At 37.6% G+C, this 15,738-nt stretch overlaps 1 protein-coding gene across 1 annotated transcript in view; it reads left to right on the top strand.

The window, feature by feature from the left end:
- The window catches only part of RSRC1 (arginine and serine rich coiled-coil 1), a 263,566-nt gene that overhangs the window by 141,924 nt on the left and 105,904 nt on the right, over positions 1 to 15,738 (top strand). The window contains exon 6 of the mRNA XM_042460744.1: positions 9,496 to 9,547. Within this exon, the coding sequence (XP_042316678.1) occupies positions 9,496 to 9,547 (52 nt within the window). The remainder of the gene's footprint in view (positions 1 to 9,495; positions 9,548 to 15,738) is intronic.

Below are 15,738 nucleotides of genomic sequence, written 5' to 3' on the forward strand. Positions count from 1 at the left end.
GGAGTAGTAGCAACAGCAAGTACATTCCTATACTGCTTAAATCAGTGAACTAGCACTCCCTAAGTGGTTTGCACTGTGTAAGTCAATTGCTCCCAACCCACAGGATACTCATTTTTCCAACCTATGGAAGGATGAGTGGACCTTGGAGCCCTCCTCTAGGATTGAATTTACAATTTAGTGGCTGAAGTACTAGCATTTAACCACTGCACCACCAGGGCTCACATGTATGTTTTTACATGTGTAACTTTCTAATAATAATTCAGAGATATAGCCATCTTGTCAGGGATGATGGGAGTTGTGGCTCTTCTCCTGGCCTGGAACTCACCACCTGGTTGTGCACCACGCTGACCAGTTTTGGCCAGTTGTTGTATCTTTGCAAGAGTTGCAGAGAACTGGCTGAAGACCCCGACAAACTCTCCAAGCCTTCTCACTCTTGCCTCCACAGAAGTCTTCACCCTTCTTCACCAGGCTCCTGCTGGTTCTTGTAGCTTCACCCAAGACACCAGACAACTCAGTAGTCTTATATAAAAGATCTACTTTATTCTACTATATACAGCTCCAAACAATACTCAACTCCTCTCTCTCCAATCCACTCTCCAATCCACTACTACAACCCACAAAATGCACTGGGATCTATAGTCATTATTATAGCCAAAACATGGCACCACCTACTGTTTTCTGTTTCCACCCTGTAGGCGTGTACATCATTCCCATTGGTTCTCCTTGTTCATCCCACAATTAATGATTTCATCATCTCAGCCTTGACCACTTAACAATTGTCAGGTGTGTCCAATTATCCACTATGCATTTCTTGTCCTTGGCACTCTGGACCTGTTAATTGTCTTACCATTCACACCTGTGTGGTTCTCAATTGGCTTCTGCTGAGTCACTCTGACTCTCACATACAAGTTTTATTTCTCTTACTGTATAACCCATGTGGCTTTTTCCTTGACAGTAGCAACCTTAAGACTAAACGGTTGTATACACAGTCCAAAAGATCCACGTTCCCTTAGCCTTGTGTCATCCTGTTTAAATCCCCTAGACTGAGCATTCTGGATGTGATTCTGGTGGATCAGGCTCAACTAGCCCTTAAATCCGTAAAAAAGGACTGGTTGGTTGTAGCGGAGTTTCCCAGAAACTCCATTGTGACAGCTGATACACGGATGGCTGTGCACTGCTGTTCTATTCACAAGCCACAGTCACAACTTGTGATTTCAGAAGGGGGTGCCTGGCCCCGTAGGTGGAGCCAGGTGCCCCCTTTCCACCTTTACAGGCTGTGGTGGGAGTCTGCAATTAGAACAGCAGCAACAGGCAAGGTGGTTGTGGCTCCATGGTGCGGCGATGTGCATGCATTTGTACACCTGCCCATTGCCGTGCTGGGAGTGGGAATGAGTTGGAACATCCATGGGCAAGATATGACAGAGTTGGCCTGTTGTATCCTGCCCATGCACTCAGGCTTGAACTCTGCAAAAGATGTTTTACATGCTTTCCTAGATTTGGTCCCGTCCTCATATGTATCTGAAAAAGTAGACCAAGCCTACAAATGCTTGTGCTACAATATTTTCCCCACAATTACTCTCAAAAGTACTACAAATTCCCACTGCATTTCTAACAATATGCTTTCAGTGAACAGCAGAGCTTGATTTGAGTCTTGGGGAAAATAGGATATAAATAAAGATTACAACAACTTTAAAAATTTAGACATAGTTCCAAGTTGTCTCTTAGTAACAGATCACCTTTATAACTACTTTTTTTTTTAAAAAATAAGCACATTGTTTCTTAGAAGTAATTAAAGCAGTTGCTCTTAATTACTTGAACGGACACTTAAATGCTACGAGCCACTTGCCTGTGATGCGGGGGGGGGGGGAATCACTTTGGCAATTGCAACACAGCATGAAGCAGGTGAACAAGGTGTAGTACAAGCCGGCACTATTCCTTCAGTGAGGTCACACCACAGGACCACAAATACAATTAAAAGTTACTTTCACATTCCGAAGCGATGACATTTTATCACTTAAGTTACAATTAAAGTGTTACATAGTTTGGGGAAAGGAAATAATTAGAGATGTTTTGAAATGGAATTCCCATCATATCTGATTATTAACCATGCTAAATGTGAATGATGGCCGATGTGGTCCAAAATATCTGGATGGTAATAGATGGTTGAAGGCTACTATAAACTGTTAATAAGCAGAGTGTGTTCTCCATACACTGGTACCCCGGGATATGAATGCGCCGCGTTACGAAATTTCCGGGTTACGAAAAAAATCCATTAAAAAAAACTGTTCCGGGTTACGAAGGTTATTTCGGGTTACGAAAAAAATTTTGGTGCTTTTCGGCGCTTTTTCGCACCAAATCGCGGCTTTCCCCCATTAGCGCCTATGGGGCTTCGGCTTGCGAATGCTTTTCGGGTTACGAATGGCGCCGCGGAACGAATTAAATTCGTAACCCGGGGGAGCCCTGTACTTGTAAAGAATAGTAATCAGCTCAGATTTCTGTTTTTCTACAAGTAGATAGTGCATTAATATTTTAAGTATGATATCTGTGTAATATGTTTTTGTAATAGATGATTTAGATATATATAAATATATAAATGAAGTGTATTAAAGATCAGAAGAGTTAGATTTTAGCTTTTCTTAATAAGTGAAACTACCATAAGTAGGCTAGACTTAGAATACAAGCATATGGAACACCTGGGCTTCTTGGTTAGTTAGGATTGTCTTAACAATCAAATATGCAATAACCAAAAGTGAAAGCACTTTCTAAATATTTTAAACACATGTATTAATACTTTCATATTAATACTGTAATGTTACTTGAATGTAGTATAGTGATCCTTCCAGGAGGGAGGTGGGTGGCGCCCATTGGAAGGCCCGGTGCGGCTGCTGGAGTCCCGATTCAGGGCTCCGGAGGCCGCATCGGGCCTCCTAATGTGCGCCGCCATTTTGCCCTTCAAAATGGTGGCGAAGTCTCGCGCGACCTTGCTGCCATTTTGAAGGGCAAAATGGCGGCCGGAGCAGCTGAAATCAGCAGTGATTTTGGCGGCAGGAGGGACTGGGGGCCAGCGGAAAGGCGCCCACGGGCCGGAGGTTGCCGATCCCTGATCTATATAATAAATGTACCACAGACAGAAAATGAATAAGACCATTGTGTATCAGCACAGCTTAAGATAAATTAGGAGTAGAATATGTTTTTGAAAAACATATTTAAAATCATTAACTGGTGTTTTTTTTTAGTGTGAAATCTGGGTGTTGTAATTCTGAGAGAGTAAGGTGTTTCGTTTTTTTTAATTTTAATAATCTTTATTCATTCAACTAACAAAGAAAAACATAACACAACAAACAGTACACATACATGATGATCACCAAACACACCAAATCCCACCCCCCTACATATTTATTCACACATCCCATACTCTCACATCCCATACACCCCCGTCATCACAGTCTTACCTCTTACCTGAGAGAGTAAGGTTTTAAAGTGTGTGTGCGTGTGTGTGTGCGTGTGTGTGTGCGTGTGTTAGTGAAAGAGACTACAGCCCTTCCTCCAAGTCTTGGGAAATATTTTAATTATATTTTTCCAGCAGAATGTACAATCCATCTAAGGAATGTCAATCACATTGCTGTGAAAGATATGGTACTTGGAAGCTGTCATTCATGTCTGCTATGAGAGAAGAAGGTTTTCAGAATTGCTGCTCTGTATTTATCAAATGCACATACAGGAAACTTGAATTAAACAGGGAATGACGGATCACACAATTCATTTTTAGTGTTTGGTATACTTGCATTTTAAAGACCTGTAAAGAATTTTTTACTTGTTTAGTTCAGAAACCGTTTTTTTTTTCTGAAGCAAAAGTGTCAGCCATCACACTTTAATGTTAGCATCCCTAATTACAGAAAATTTTAGAATTGTGATAAAGATTAACACAAACAGTGAGTGCATAGCAAAATAGTAGTAACTGAACTTACTGGTTTATATGACCATTCTCAATATGAAAGTGAAATAATCTTATAAAAATAGCTCACTGAGAATATGCTTTTTTTATTTAGCTATGAAAGACATTCTATATCACCTGCTTGTCTTATTACTTTGACTCTCTTGCGGGTCCAGATTTTCTTAACAAAACTAAATTTAAGATTATCTCAGTCACTGTTGTCTAACCTTTGAACTGTATGTATTTTGTTTGCATAGTACTGAATTCTTTTCACTCGAAGGATAATGCATATGATGTTGCTTATATGACAGCACTGAAATAGAAGAGTGTATAACATAGCTTATTAGTAAATACCGTAGTTGTCTTAGTTTTAGGAGTCTCTTTTCTTTCCCAGTTTGTGACTTAGCAGCACTGTATATATTTGATTATACGGCAACCTTTGTATAAGTCGAGGACATGTTTTGGGGCCAGAATTATGGATTTTGATATGGTCCATAGATAAGTTGAGTGTAAAAGCTAAGGGCATGGGACAAAGGATCTGCAGGATGAAGCAGTGCCAAAGAATTTACAAAATTTCAGCTGGCATAACTGTACTCACAGTAGAGGCTAGATGAATGGGTGAGTAGAAGGAGGTCAGTGCTACCAGGACACATTATACTCTTGCCTTCCACCAGGGAGTGAATCATAGAATCATTGGCTCCCTTTTTTATATAAATTGACTAAGGTTTTTGGGATTAATGTTTTAACTAAAATTGCTGAGTATATATAGTATATAACCCACAACTATTTTGAAAAGAATTTCGGTTAAACACTTCCTCCCTCACCTATGAATGCCAGCCCCCATTTGAGATTTTTCTATGTAATGTTGAGTTGATGGTGCTTATATCCTGAATTTGTATTTTCTATGTTCTAAGTTATTGTTTGATAAATCACAGCACTGGGAGTTCTAAGTATTTTCACTATATAGAATTATAGAATTAGAAGGCACTAAAAAGGCCATATAGTTCACCCCTGCCATGCAAGATGCAGAGCGAAAGCACTCCAGAGAGATGGCAATCCAGCCTGTCTTTAAAGACCTCCAAAGGAGAGTCCACCATCCTCTAAGATAGTCTACTCCATCATTGAACAGCTCTTAACATCAGGAACGTCTTCCTAATCTCTATGTGGAACATCTTTTCTCATAATTTATAATTATTGTGATTAATAATTAAATTAAATATGAAGTTAATTCGTACTGTATAATTAAAATTGTAGGGATTTAGGGATTGAAAAATTGTCCTTATTTCAGCCATAGAGAAGTAGGAATTTCTTGTGGGGAAAGCTGAATCCTTTCTATACTGCATTTGGTAGATGCTTCTCTTGCTCACTGTGTGTTTGATGAATGAGCTGTTAATCTCTCTCTCTCTCTCTCTCTCTCTCTCTCTCTCTCTCTCTCTCTGGGTATTGCAGTATTGAAGGCAGGGATAGAAAGAGGATGTGTATCTTGGGCCATAGCGACACAGAAGGGGTATCAGAAAGGCAACTTAAAGCCACTCATCTTGCCACCTGATTATGCCTGTACAATAGCTCAAGCAGTTTAAAATTGAGTTCCTTGAATCCCAAATCCATTTTGGGAAGAATTAGCAGCTTTTTACTACTAAAAAATAATTCAACATGCTTTTTCTGTTTCTGCAAATTTCCAAAATTGTTTATATAGTTAAAGTTATAGTAAGATTTGTGTTGAGGGCTTCCATTTTTTTTAGCTGAGAAAAATTGTGCGGAGCCCTGCTGTCATGCCTTGTTATATTCCAGTGCCATACGTTGTTTTGAATGATGTCCCAAAACAAGGCAATCATACTTCTACTTATTAAAGTTTCAATTCAATGTAATTAATTTCTAGTAAGTTAAGAAGACAAAACCCTAATGAATCACAGCAATCTTTGGCTTATTCTTCATAATTACTTTTCTTTGACACTTAATACTCCTAAATCTAATTGCATAATATTAATTGTACTTACAAAATTAGTTGCAGTATAATGCAAAGCAGATTTGTTCTTAGCCTCCTTCATAAACTTGTGTGTCATAAGCTATAACAATAAAATTGTAATAGCCAAACAGGTTGTCTATTCATCTATCTCGATTGAGAGAGAGTGAGAGGGAAGGAGGGAGTGCAAATGTGAACATGAGAGAGTTCGCAAGTGCTCTAGTGCTTTGTGTTTCAGTGTATATACTATGTTCATCACACCCTCATGGGAATAGTTAGCCAATGTTTTTATAACATTTATTGCATGAAAAATATGTTCTTGTTTATCATCCTGTTGATAAATAGCAGTTGAGTATTTCCATTTATTTACATTTCTAATATGCATCATTTAATGTGTTCCAGGACAGGCTGCAATACTTTAAATATAAAAATGATTTAAAGAACAACATGAAATTAATTGTAGCTCCATACCATATTCTGTTTTCCTGTTTTCACTGTGAGCTCCTTCAGACTGGCCAGAATTTGGAAGGGTGTTACAGCTGTAGTAATTGGCTGTCCCCCCCCCCCCCCCGATATCCATGGAGCTTGCTTCCTGCCCCGGTATGTTTCTTGTGAATTTCCAGTATTAGCAGCAACTTTAAAAACTCTTCTCCTGTACTTTTGGGCAATCTCACATTTGGAATGGGGGTTTGTCACTGCCCTGGATGTTTGTTTGTTTGTTTATTTATTTATATATTTATTATTTATTTATAGTATTTATACCTGCTCTTCAGCCAAAAGGCTATCAGAGCGGTTTACATTATTTTAAATTAGACATTTTCCTGCTCTCAAGCTTACACCACTGATCTTCATTTCCTCATTATATTTCTAGGTTTTTTTAAAAAATTAAATATAAGGGGAAGTGGCTACTGGGGAGAAGCAGGGGGTGATTGAATGGGGGATAAAGGGAAATCATACCCAGAAATGGGAGAAAAGATTGTTGAAAAGAAACATGCAGATTAGGAGTAATGATGAACTCCACTACTATAACCAACAACAAAGCAGAGCCCAAACCCTGGTGTATTTAGGGTGTGAGTAGATGAAGAAACAGAAACAATCGTTGTTGTGTACTTTCAGTTTGCTTTCCATGTATGGAGACTGTAAGCTGAACCTATAATGAAGTTTTCTGGGGCTGAGAGTATGTGACTCACCTAAGGTTATCCAGTTGATTTCCATGGCTGAGCAGGGAATCGAACCCTGATCTTCAGAGTCGTAGTTCAACATTCAGTCCAGTACAACACACTGTCTCTCTCAACCATTACAACCAGTGAAATTCTAAAACAGAAAACTTGGTCATTTTCCAGAGTTACTGATCAGGTAGAGGAGCCCTGAATCTGCTTAATCCTAGCTATTAAAAGTCATCCACAACAAGGAAATCCTACTGTGTGCATCTGCACAATGCCCAAATTGTGTTTTGGAAGTAGTGTGGCAAAAGGGAGTTCAATATTTACAGGACAGTCATGCAGAATGCCTTATTATGTGTCTTATTGTATCATATTTATGCTGAGAAAAGGGCATGCTTGATAGATTATGGCAAATTATTAAAATGCATTTCTAACCTCCTAAAATAGTACTTGTTGCATGAATGATTATAAGTCAGAAAGAAATGGGTATTGGCCCTTTAGTATGGTAGGAATATCTGAATATGAGTTTAATAAGAAAAGAAGCTGTTCAGTTAATTGGGCTGTATCATTTCTATTTCTGTTTCTAATTTTCTTGCATATATTCTGTGCATGTATTGTCTTGGCACCATTTGCAAGCTAGCTAGCTCATATACATTAAGGATCTCTGTGATCACTGGTCTGTCAGCATAGTGCAACTGATCTGAGAGATATGTGCATGTATTTTCTCTCCTTTTCTTATTCTGGGCTATTGGGATCTGCAGTTACAGACATGGTTTTCCCCCTGAGGAATCATACACCGTGTGTGTGCTATCTCTCCTTTGTACATTTTTTTCAGGCAGAGGAACAGAAAACTAAAATTTCTTATCCTGGTAGATTCCCATGATGATCTTTGGACATTTACACTGTGAGCCTGTAAAAAGTCCTTTACTAAGAACAAAATCTGCTAGTGTGTTGGTAAGAATAGAACAGCCATGCTGAGTTGGACCACCTTGTTCCAATCCAGTTACTTGCTTACAGAAAGCCCACAAACAGGATATGAGTACACTAACACAATTCTCTCACATTTTTGCACGCCCAGCTACTGGTATACAACTGGTATACAGAAACATGGTCTCTTTTATTGGAGTGAATGCATACTTATCATGACTAGTAATCACCGATAGTGAGAATCTCTGAATTTATCCATCTCTCCCAGAAGCTGGGATGATATTACTTGTGAGAGCAGGTATGCATTGTATGAGCTTACTTTTATCTGTCTTGAATCCCCCACTGTTTAGTGGATGACTCCAGACTACAGTAGATGACTCCAGGTTGGATGACCTTATCCAGTTTCTCCACACCATGCATAATTTTATACACCTCTGTCATGTTCTCTTTATGTTTTAAAAACATTGCCCTAAATGTGGAGGAGTTGCTGCAGATTCTTGGTCATTCTGCATATAAAATGAAAGACCCATTGAATCAATTGAGGTTACTTCTCAGTATATATAGTATTACATTGTTAAGAACTTTAGCTTCTCAATTGGACCCTTAATTATTTTCCCTAAAATATTTTGTCACTGGCTATAAAAAAGGAAGTAACATTTTGGAGAAAAGCAACAATTGTATCCATTCAAGTTCCTCTGCAGATGGAATACCCTTTGGTTCAGCAGAAGCCTCTTTGAGCAGGAAGGGTAGTGGAGCAAATATCCTTTGGAAACTATGAGATTTCCCATAGTTTGGGGAGGCTTCCAAGGGCAGGGAGAGCTTTTACAAATGGTCTCCCCCTTCCCTCAGTTTATGAAAGCCTTCCCTGGATCCAAGAGACATTCATTAGTAGAGAGTTTAATCTTGCTATATTGTTGGGCCTTGTAAATTAATAGAAGTGCTACATGTGGTGCTATGTAGATCTATATACTTATCAGTCAACTATGGTTATATATACCAAATATAAAATACCACCCATTCATAGTTGTTTGTGCCTAATGAATAATTAAATCAGTGAGCAAGAACTATGGCTTACTGGTTATGAGCTATGTACTGGTACATGCTACACAATTGTTTCTGTTTCTGGTGGGAACTGCTAAACAAAGAGAAAAGCTCTGTGTTCTGACAACATGATAAATTGCCAGCAGGACCAGCTAGGCACTATGACACAGCACACTGCTGGTAAGGGTTAAGCCAGAGGTCCTGCAGATCCTTGGCCCTATTTGTGTTGTCCAAACTGGCCCAATATGTCTCTTTTCATATCTGGCCTGTTGCAGAATTTTCTTTCACAAAAACAAGACACTATTTCAATCTGCCTTTATGTAACTATTGTGACTACAGTATATCCTGAAAACATAATGGTGTAATGCTAATTAACGAATAACAAAAGCAAGAGTTTTATGCTGAGACTAATTCAATCAAATTTAGATTTCATCATCTAACGTTTTCTTTTTTTTCTTTCTCACCAGTCTGCTGCAGAACAGGCCAAAGCTAGATTGCAGTTGGTTCTTGAAGCTGCTGGTAAGTATAAGAAATAGAACATATGAATAAAAGAAATAAAATTATTCTTGTGTTTATTTTGGTAGCATTGTAAGTAAATTAGATCTGCCTCTGAAATACAGAGAACTGAGCACAGGTATTCTAAATTATTGATCAATAATTGTACCTATATAGTCTGGTTCTCTGGTAATTTATAGCTATTCTTCTCTAGTTGTATAAGAACAATTCCCTGTTAGCAACAAAACATCAGACTAGTGTATATTGTAACATTAATGGGTAATAGAAATCTACAAAATCACATAATGCATTACTCTTATACTGTATTCATTTGTTCTATTGAACCTATGTGTATGCTTTAACTTAAAAGTTAACAATAACTTTTTATCTCCTTCATTATATATGCAGAATATATTTTAATTTTCTGTCTTTAGTTCCATAATTAAACCTGATAAAATAAGATAGATAATCAGTATATAGTTAGAGGACTTCTTCCCTCTCCGACTTTTTGTCCAAATACAACCTTTTTGTATTCTCGTTTCCCGTAAGTGCACACATTTTCCAGTATAGCATCTCTTATGTTGTAGTTTCAAATGTATACATTGTTCTCCCATTCTTTTTAATACATCTCTGAAGCATATAATTATAAAGTAGATGTGACAGTACAGACCTTGAAAAGCACAATTTGTTTATACTGCTCTGAGCTGTCATAGCTCATTTTTTAATTTACACCTAGAAAATGTATTAAAGGTAGTATGAGTTTTATGTCATTGTGATCAGTAGTCGGTAGATTTCAAAGCACAATTGAAGTACTTGTGACACTTTTTAATCTAAAAAATATAAAATCAGAGTTAAACTTTGAAGTCCCAATTACTCTTGAATGAATTATGGGTTTGGAAAATATGTTTTATTTATAAAATGTATTTATATATTTATTTATATATTTATTTATGGCTGCCCATCAACAGATGTTCTCTGGGCAGTTTCCAGTGTAAACAAAACAGACAATGTATTACAAATAATATATAAATAATTAGAAACATCAGAAAAACAAATAGAAGTACTGCCTTAAATGTTCCTTCTAACAGTCAGACTATGGCAGTTAAAAGCACACTAAAAGAGTTAGAGCTCAAAGTTTATTGAAAAGGCATTTGGTTTAGATATTACGAATAAAATGGCTCCCAAAAGACCATAGTAAAGATGCTAGGTAACGCTGTTTGTGATTTCCATTTAAACACTAAAAGTGCATACAGTAAATTGACTTTTGAGTCCTCTTTCATTATTAAGCAAGTTTTTTAAAATAATTGTTCTCTCCTGAAAGACAGGTCTTATGTCTCTGGGTAACTGGTGGAAAAGAGTGTGGGACTAATAGCTAATGGACAAGTTACTAGATAAAATGAAATGTAATCCAAAACAACAAAACCGAGATTCTTTTTATGAAAGGTGGCTTCCATTTACAGACTGCCAAAATAAAGCTGCTTCGGGTCTTTTTGGAGGTATGCTATTTAAATGATGCATGGGTCCTAAGTCTGGAGGTCGCGCCAAAGCCACACTCCATTCCTAAGCACCAGAGTGCAGCTTTGGTGCAGCTTCCGGATTCTTAGGATACATTCATCATTTAAACAGCATACCTCCAAAGAGACCCGAAGCAGCTTTATTTTGGCAGTCTGTAACAGGCCCTTGTTAATGCAAACCTTGTAGCTGTTCATCCTCCGGTTTCTCAGGGGTCGCTGTGGTCTGATTTATTCAAAACAATCTAGATTATAGGGGACTTTACAGGAGGGATATTCTTGAAAGTTTGAAGATTTTGAAAGATTATTTGATATTTGTGTGATTTTGTAAGGTTTTAGCCTCTTTCTATTGTATTTCTTTTTATTGCACCTTTTTAAAATAAGTAATTGAATTTAAAAATATATAATTGTTTTTCAAAATTCAGTGCATGATTAAGGGTTACTGTAAGCTGCTACTTGGAAGAGAAATGGGAATTTACAGCCTTTGATACCACTTTTGTGTGACATGAAATCTTTTCTTTGTACTTCAGTGCATTCCCTTTTAGATATGATTACAACACAATTTAAGACCTGCAGTTTGTTGTGCAAGTTTTCTATGTTTTAGTTGTTTGAAATGTTAAAGAATTCCAGAGTTCAAGCAATAATGTGCTAGCCTAGAGGATTGCATTCCAATCCAGACTTTACCTTGGAAAATTGTTTTTCTCCACAGTTGGCAAGAAGTGTCTTTCATGTTACTGATTTGTTTTTCTTTGGTAAACAATACAAGGGTTGAGCACTGCCAGTAGTTGTGTATAGTACCATTACTATGTCTGAATGCTCAGCAACAATAATTGAACATCTGAAGTCCTTGAAGCATTCGGTTTTTAAAGGCCATGCCAATGTTGTAAAGTAATGTGATGGATAGGATTTTGCATATGCTGTTTTTCCTGGTGCATTCAAGTAATCTTTTTAAATGTTTCACTATTACGTAGCTATTACACAATTCTTATATGCTATACTTTCCAGAAGCCTGAACTACTAATATTGTGCTAATACACTTTGTATTATATTAATTAGAAATCTGTATTGCTCAAATATTGGCTATAGGTTTCATGTTAATGATAGACTGCAGTTAGGTTTGCACAGCTAAGGCTAAAATAACATAGATGTTCTTGTTTTGAATTGTTTATGGGCCCTCATTTTGTGTTCATAAACATTGCCACTCAGTAAGGGTTATTACTTCCAGCTATACATTTATATTTGAGTCATTTTATTTACTTATTTTCTTAGTAGTTATACAGAAGAAAGCCATTTTATAATAGACTAATAATATCACAGCAACCTGCCATGTCTGAGCAGATGTTAAGCAGGCAGTGACTGAATGTTAATTTTGAGAGGGTGGCATGTTTAAGCCTATCTGAAGTATGTTGCATGTGGGCTTTCTAGGCTTATTTACAATGCTGCCTCTCTTGGGAGAATTTTAACGCTAAACCTCTTTCTTTTTGTCACTCTATATGGACTCTCTCAAGTCAGTATAAAGCAGATCATCCCTAGGCTAAAGCTCTTCAGCTTTTGTTATTGGGCTCTGTAGACCTGTAATTAGGCCTCCTGGCAAGCCTTGCAGCCCAGCTAATGGTCATATGGAGTTTCTATGAGGCAGACTGGCTTTGTATAAATCCTTCGTTGGAATATGTTTATGGGTCACTTCCTACCAGGACCATGTTTTGTCCTTGTGCCCTATGGGCTGCCAAGGAACAGGTTCCCTTGACCATGGACAGCTCAGTTTGCTACTCACAATCTACTCAGCTAATCCCCAGTGTAAACAGAGGATTTAGCATAGCTTCTGTCACTTACAGTTGCCAAACCACTTGGGTGTCTGTGATTTCTTGTCTAGAATTCATTACTAAATGACAGAGAACTGTAAAAGGTTTCATGCTTGTTTGTACATTAAATGTATCCTGATTTTCTTAAATATTATTGAGAAATAACGTCAAAGCTATCTCACCACAATAAGAAATTTAGATACTGTAATAAATTAAATTTATTCACATATTTTGAGTTATTCATATTTTAATTTATTTTAATTTAATTTAAGAAAAGCTATTTTAAAAACATATCTTAAGTAGCTACAAATACTTTGGAATGGTTAATTTCTGCTACTTCTATAAAAACGTAACAAAAAATCTGCTATGGTGGTAAGATTTTCTTCTGCTGCTTATAAAGACAATTACAAAAGTTGATTGATGTGTGCTTTCAAAGGTCCAGAGTTGAAATGGCTGTCTGATCTGCATGTGGAATCTGCATTTCAAATCTGTTACTAAAAGAGCATGCAAAATACTGTGTTTTAAAGAGAGAATTGTTGATAGTTTAAAGCAGACTTCAGAATAAAGATGTTAATATGACATTAGCAATATGTGGTAAAAATGACAGAAGAATAATGCATGTTTTATATTTAATGGAGCTGTTTGACAGCTTATCTGGTTGTTTGGACGTTTAACTTATTATCCTATGGTTATATATACCCAGTTTCTTCTATTAATTTTCTATTGCAACCTTTTAAAAAATGATCACATAAATGAACTGAACATAAAAAATATAAATGCATGAATATCAACTTCTCTAAATGCAATAGAACATTTCTTGATTTTTTGACTTCTGTTTTTCATGAAATATTTCTCAGAATGACAAATTTGTAATTGTTCAGTCTTTCCTAATAAATGGTCTACAATCTGTGGTTCTAAATCGTTCATGACAGATGTGGCTGTGAGGACCACATACGTAGAATGTATGATTTTAGTCTGGTGGAACTAATAGGATCACTCATTACTTCAGAGATTCTTGCTCCCCTCCGTTAATGAAAATTACTTGCTTAAATAGTGTGGTCTTTTGTTTCCCTTGGTCAGTAGCTTTACAAAGCCATTTTTAAAAACCAGGTGGGAACAAAGAGAAAAATCTTAATATTTTTTTAAATTTGAAAGACTAAATGTGTAAGGAATAGTATGTGATAATTTAGACTTGGTTTTGTTACTTTGAATGTTGCCTCTGTTTATACTCACGGACACTTACTTTTTTTTCTTAATCTGAAAATATCATAAAACAACAATAGTCTAGTGCAGAGGTTCTTATCACTTATGACACACTGTAGATATAATGGAAACCCACTGGGTGACCTTTAGCAAGTCATACACTCTCAGCCTTGGAGAACGGCATTGGCAAACCCCTCTGAACAAATCTTGCCAAGAAAACCCTGTTATAGGTTCACCTTAAGAGTTGCCATATGTTGGAAATGACTTGAAGGCAGACAACAACAATCTACAAAGAAGTGATACCGAATAAGACATAGTAGCAAATAATGCACTGTGTGCCATAAGCAAATATGTCATTTACTTTGTGCATTCCATACATGCATTGGGACTTCATGGGCCTTCATTCAAGTTTCCCCTGAGGCCTCATGTTCCACCAGAAAGCCACTCCCAAAGGTTCGGGGATCCTCTTCAATGATGTTGTCGAAAGTGGAAATGTATTGTACATCAGAGCAGTCTATCCTCACAAGGAAGGAGAATGTGCTCACTCCCAAATAATAAACCCATGGAGTGGCTTAAAGGTTTTAGGGACAAGGTAGATGACAGAGCCTGGTTGGTGCCTGGGTAAGCAACCTGGTAGGGTTGTTCCATTATAAAGCTGTATTGTAAAGCATCAACTATTTTTAATACGGATCAGCAAATGGACACATTGAGCAATTGGCAATTTGTAGGTGATGGCGATTCACTAGACAATTGAGCATTTGGGTGTGCCATCTTCCTTTTTTTCTCAAAGTGACCTCCTGGCAATGCTAATTGATCAATTCAGACTGAGTAAAATGCTTTACCATGATGGGAAATGTTACCAGGTATGACCTCAGAACACATGAATGCAATCATACATATTCTCTCTATACATGCCTACAAGAGATCTCATGACCTTGGAGAACAGTTCATACTAAGCAAATTGGAAACAATATCAACATTCACACAGAGCTGTCTAAAAGGGGAATTTTAGTAAACACTCAGCAATAAGGAAGTGAACAACAATTGCACAGATCATGACAGTATACTGTGGTAGAGCTTCATAAATGGCTAACAGTGGCGGGATACAGACGGGCAAAAAGGGGTGTGTTCATGACGTCATGAAGGTATAGCCTTCAGACGGCCCTTAACTGAATGCCGCCATGAACACGCCGCCCGCACGCCCCAAGCGGGAAGAAGCGGCATTAAAAAGGTGCTGCTTTTCCCCGCTTCTTTTCTGTATACTGCGCAACTGCGCAGCTCCGTCTATAAGCTGCTGCACTGGTACGCCAGAATTGTTACGCCGCTAATTTAAGTTGCCCATTTAAAAGCTCTGTGTCTGCTGCGTCGCATAATGAGTTGGGGTCCTGGAACATGCGCAGTTTGCACCGAGGCTCTAATTAGAGCGTCAGATGCCATGCAGATGTGGAAGCTGTAGCACAGCTGCACTCTATTTTAATGCTCCTAACCCTAACCCTAACCCTAACCCTAACCCTAGAGCAACATGTACGCATGCGCTGCTAGAATTGTGCAAGGTTTAGAATTTAAAGTGAACTCCTACACACACTCCTGTGCCATTTTCACCTAACAATAAAAAAACGCTAAAACTTTAAATATTTACATATGTACAAGGGAGGTGATGGGGGATGGCAGGGGGACAGCGGTGGCAGCGGCGACAGCT

This window comes from Sceloporus undulatus, chromosome 3, assembly GCF_019175285.1.
Source record: "Sceloporus undulatus isolate JIND9_A2432 ecotype Alabama chromosome 3, SceUnd_v1.1, whole genome shotgun sequence".
Lineage (NCBI taxonomy): Eukaryota > Metazoa > Chordata > Lepidosauria > Squamata > Phrynosomatidae > Sceloporus > Sceloporus undulatus.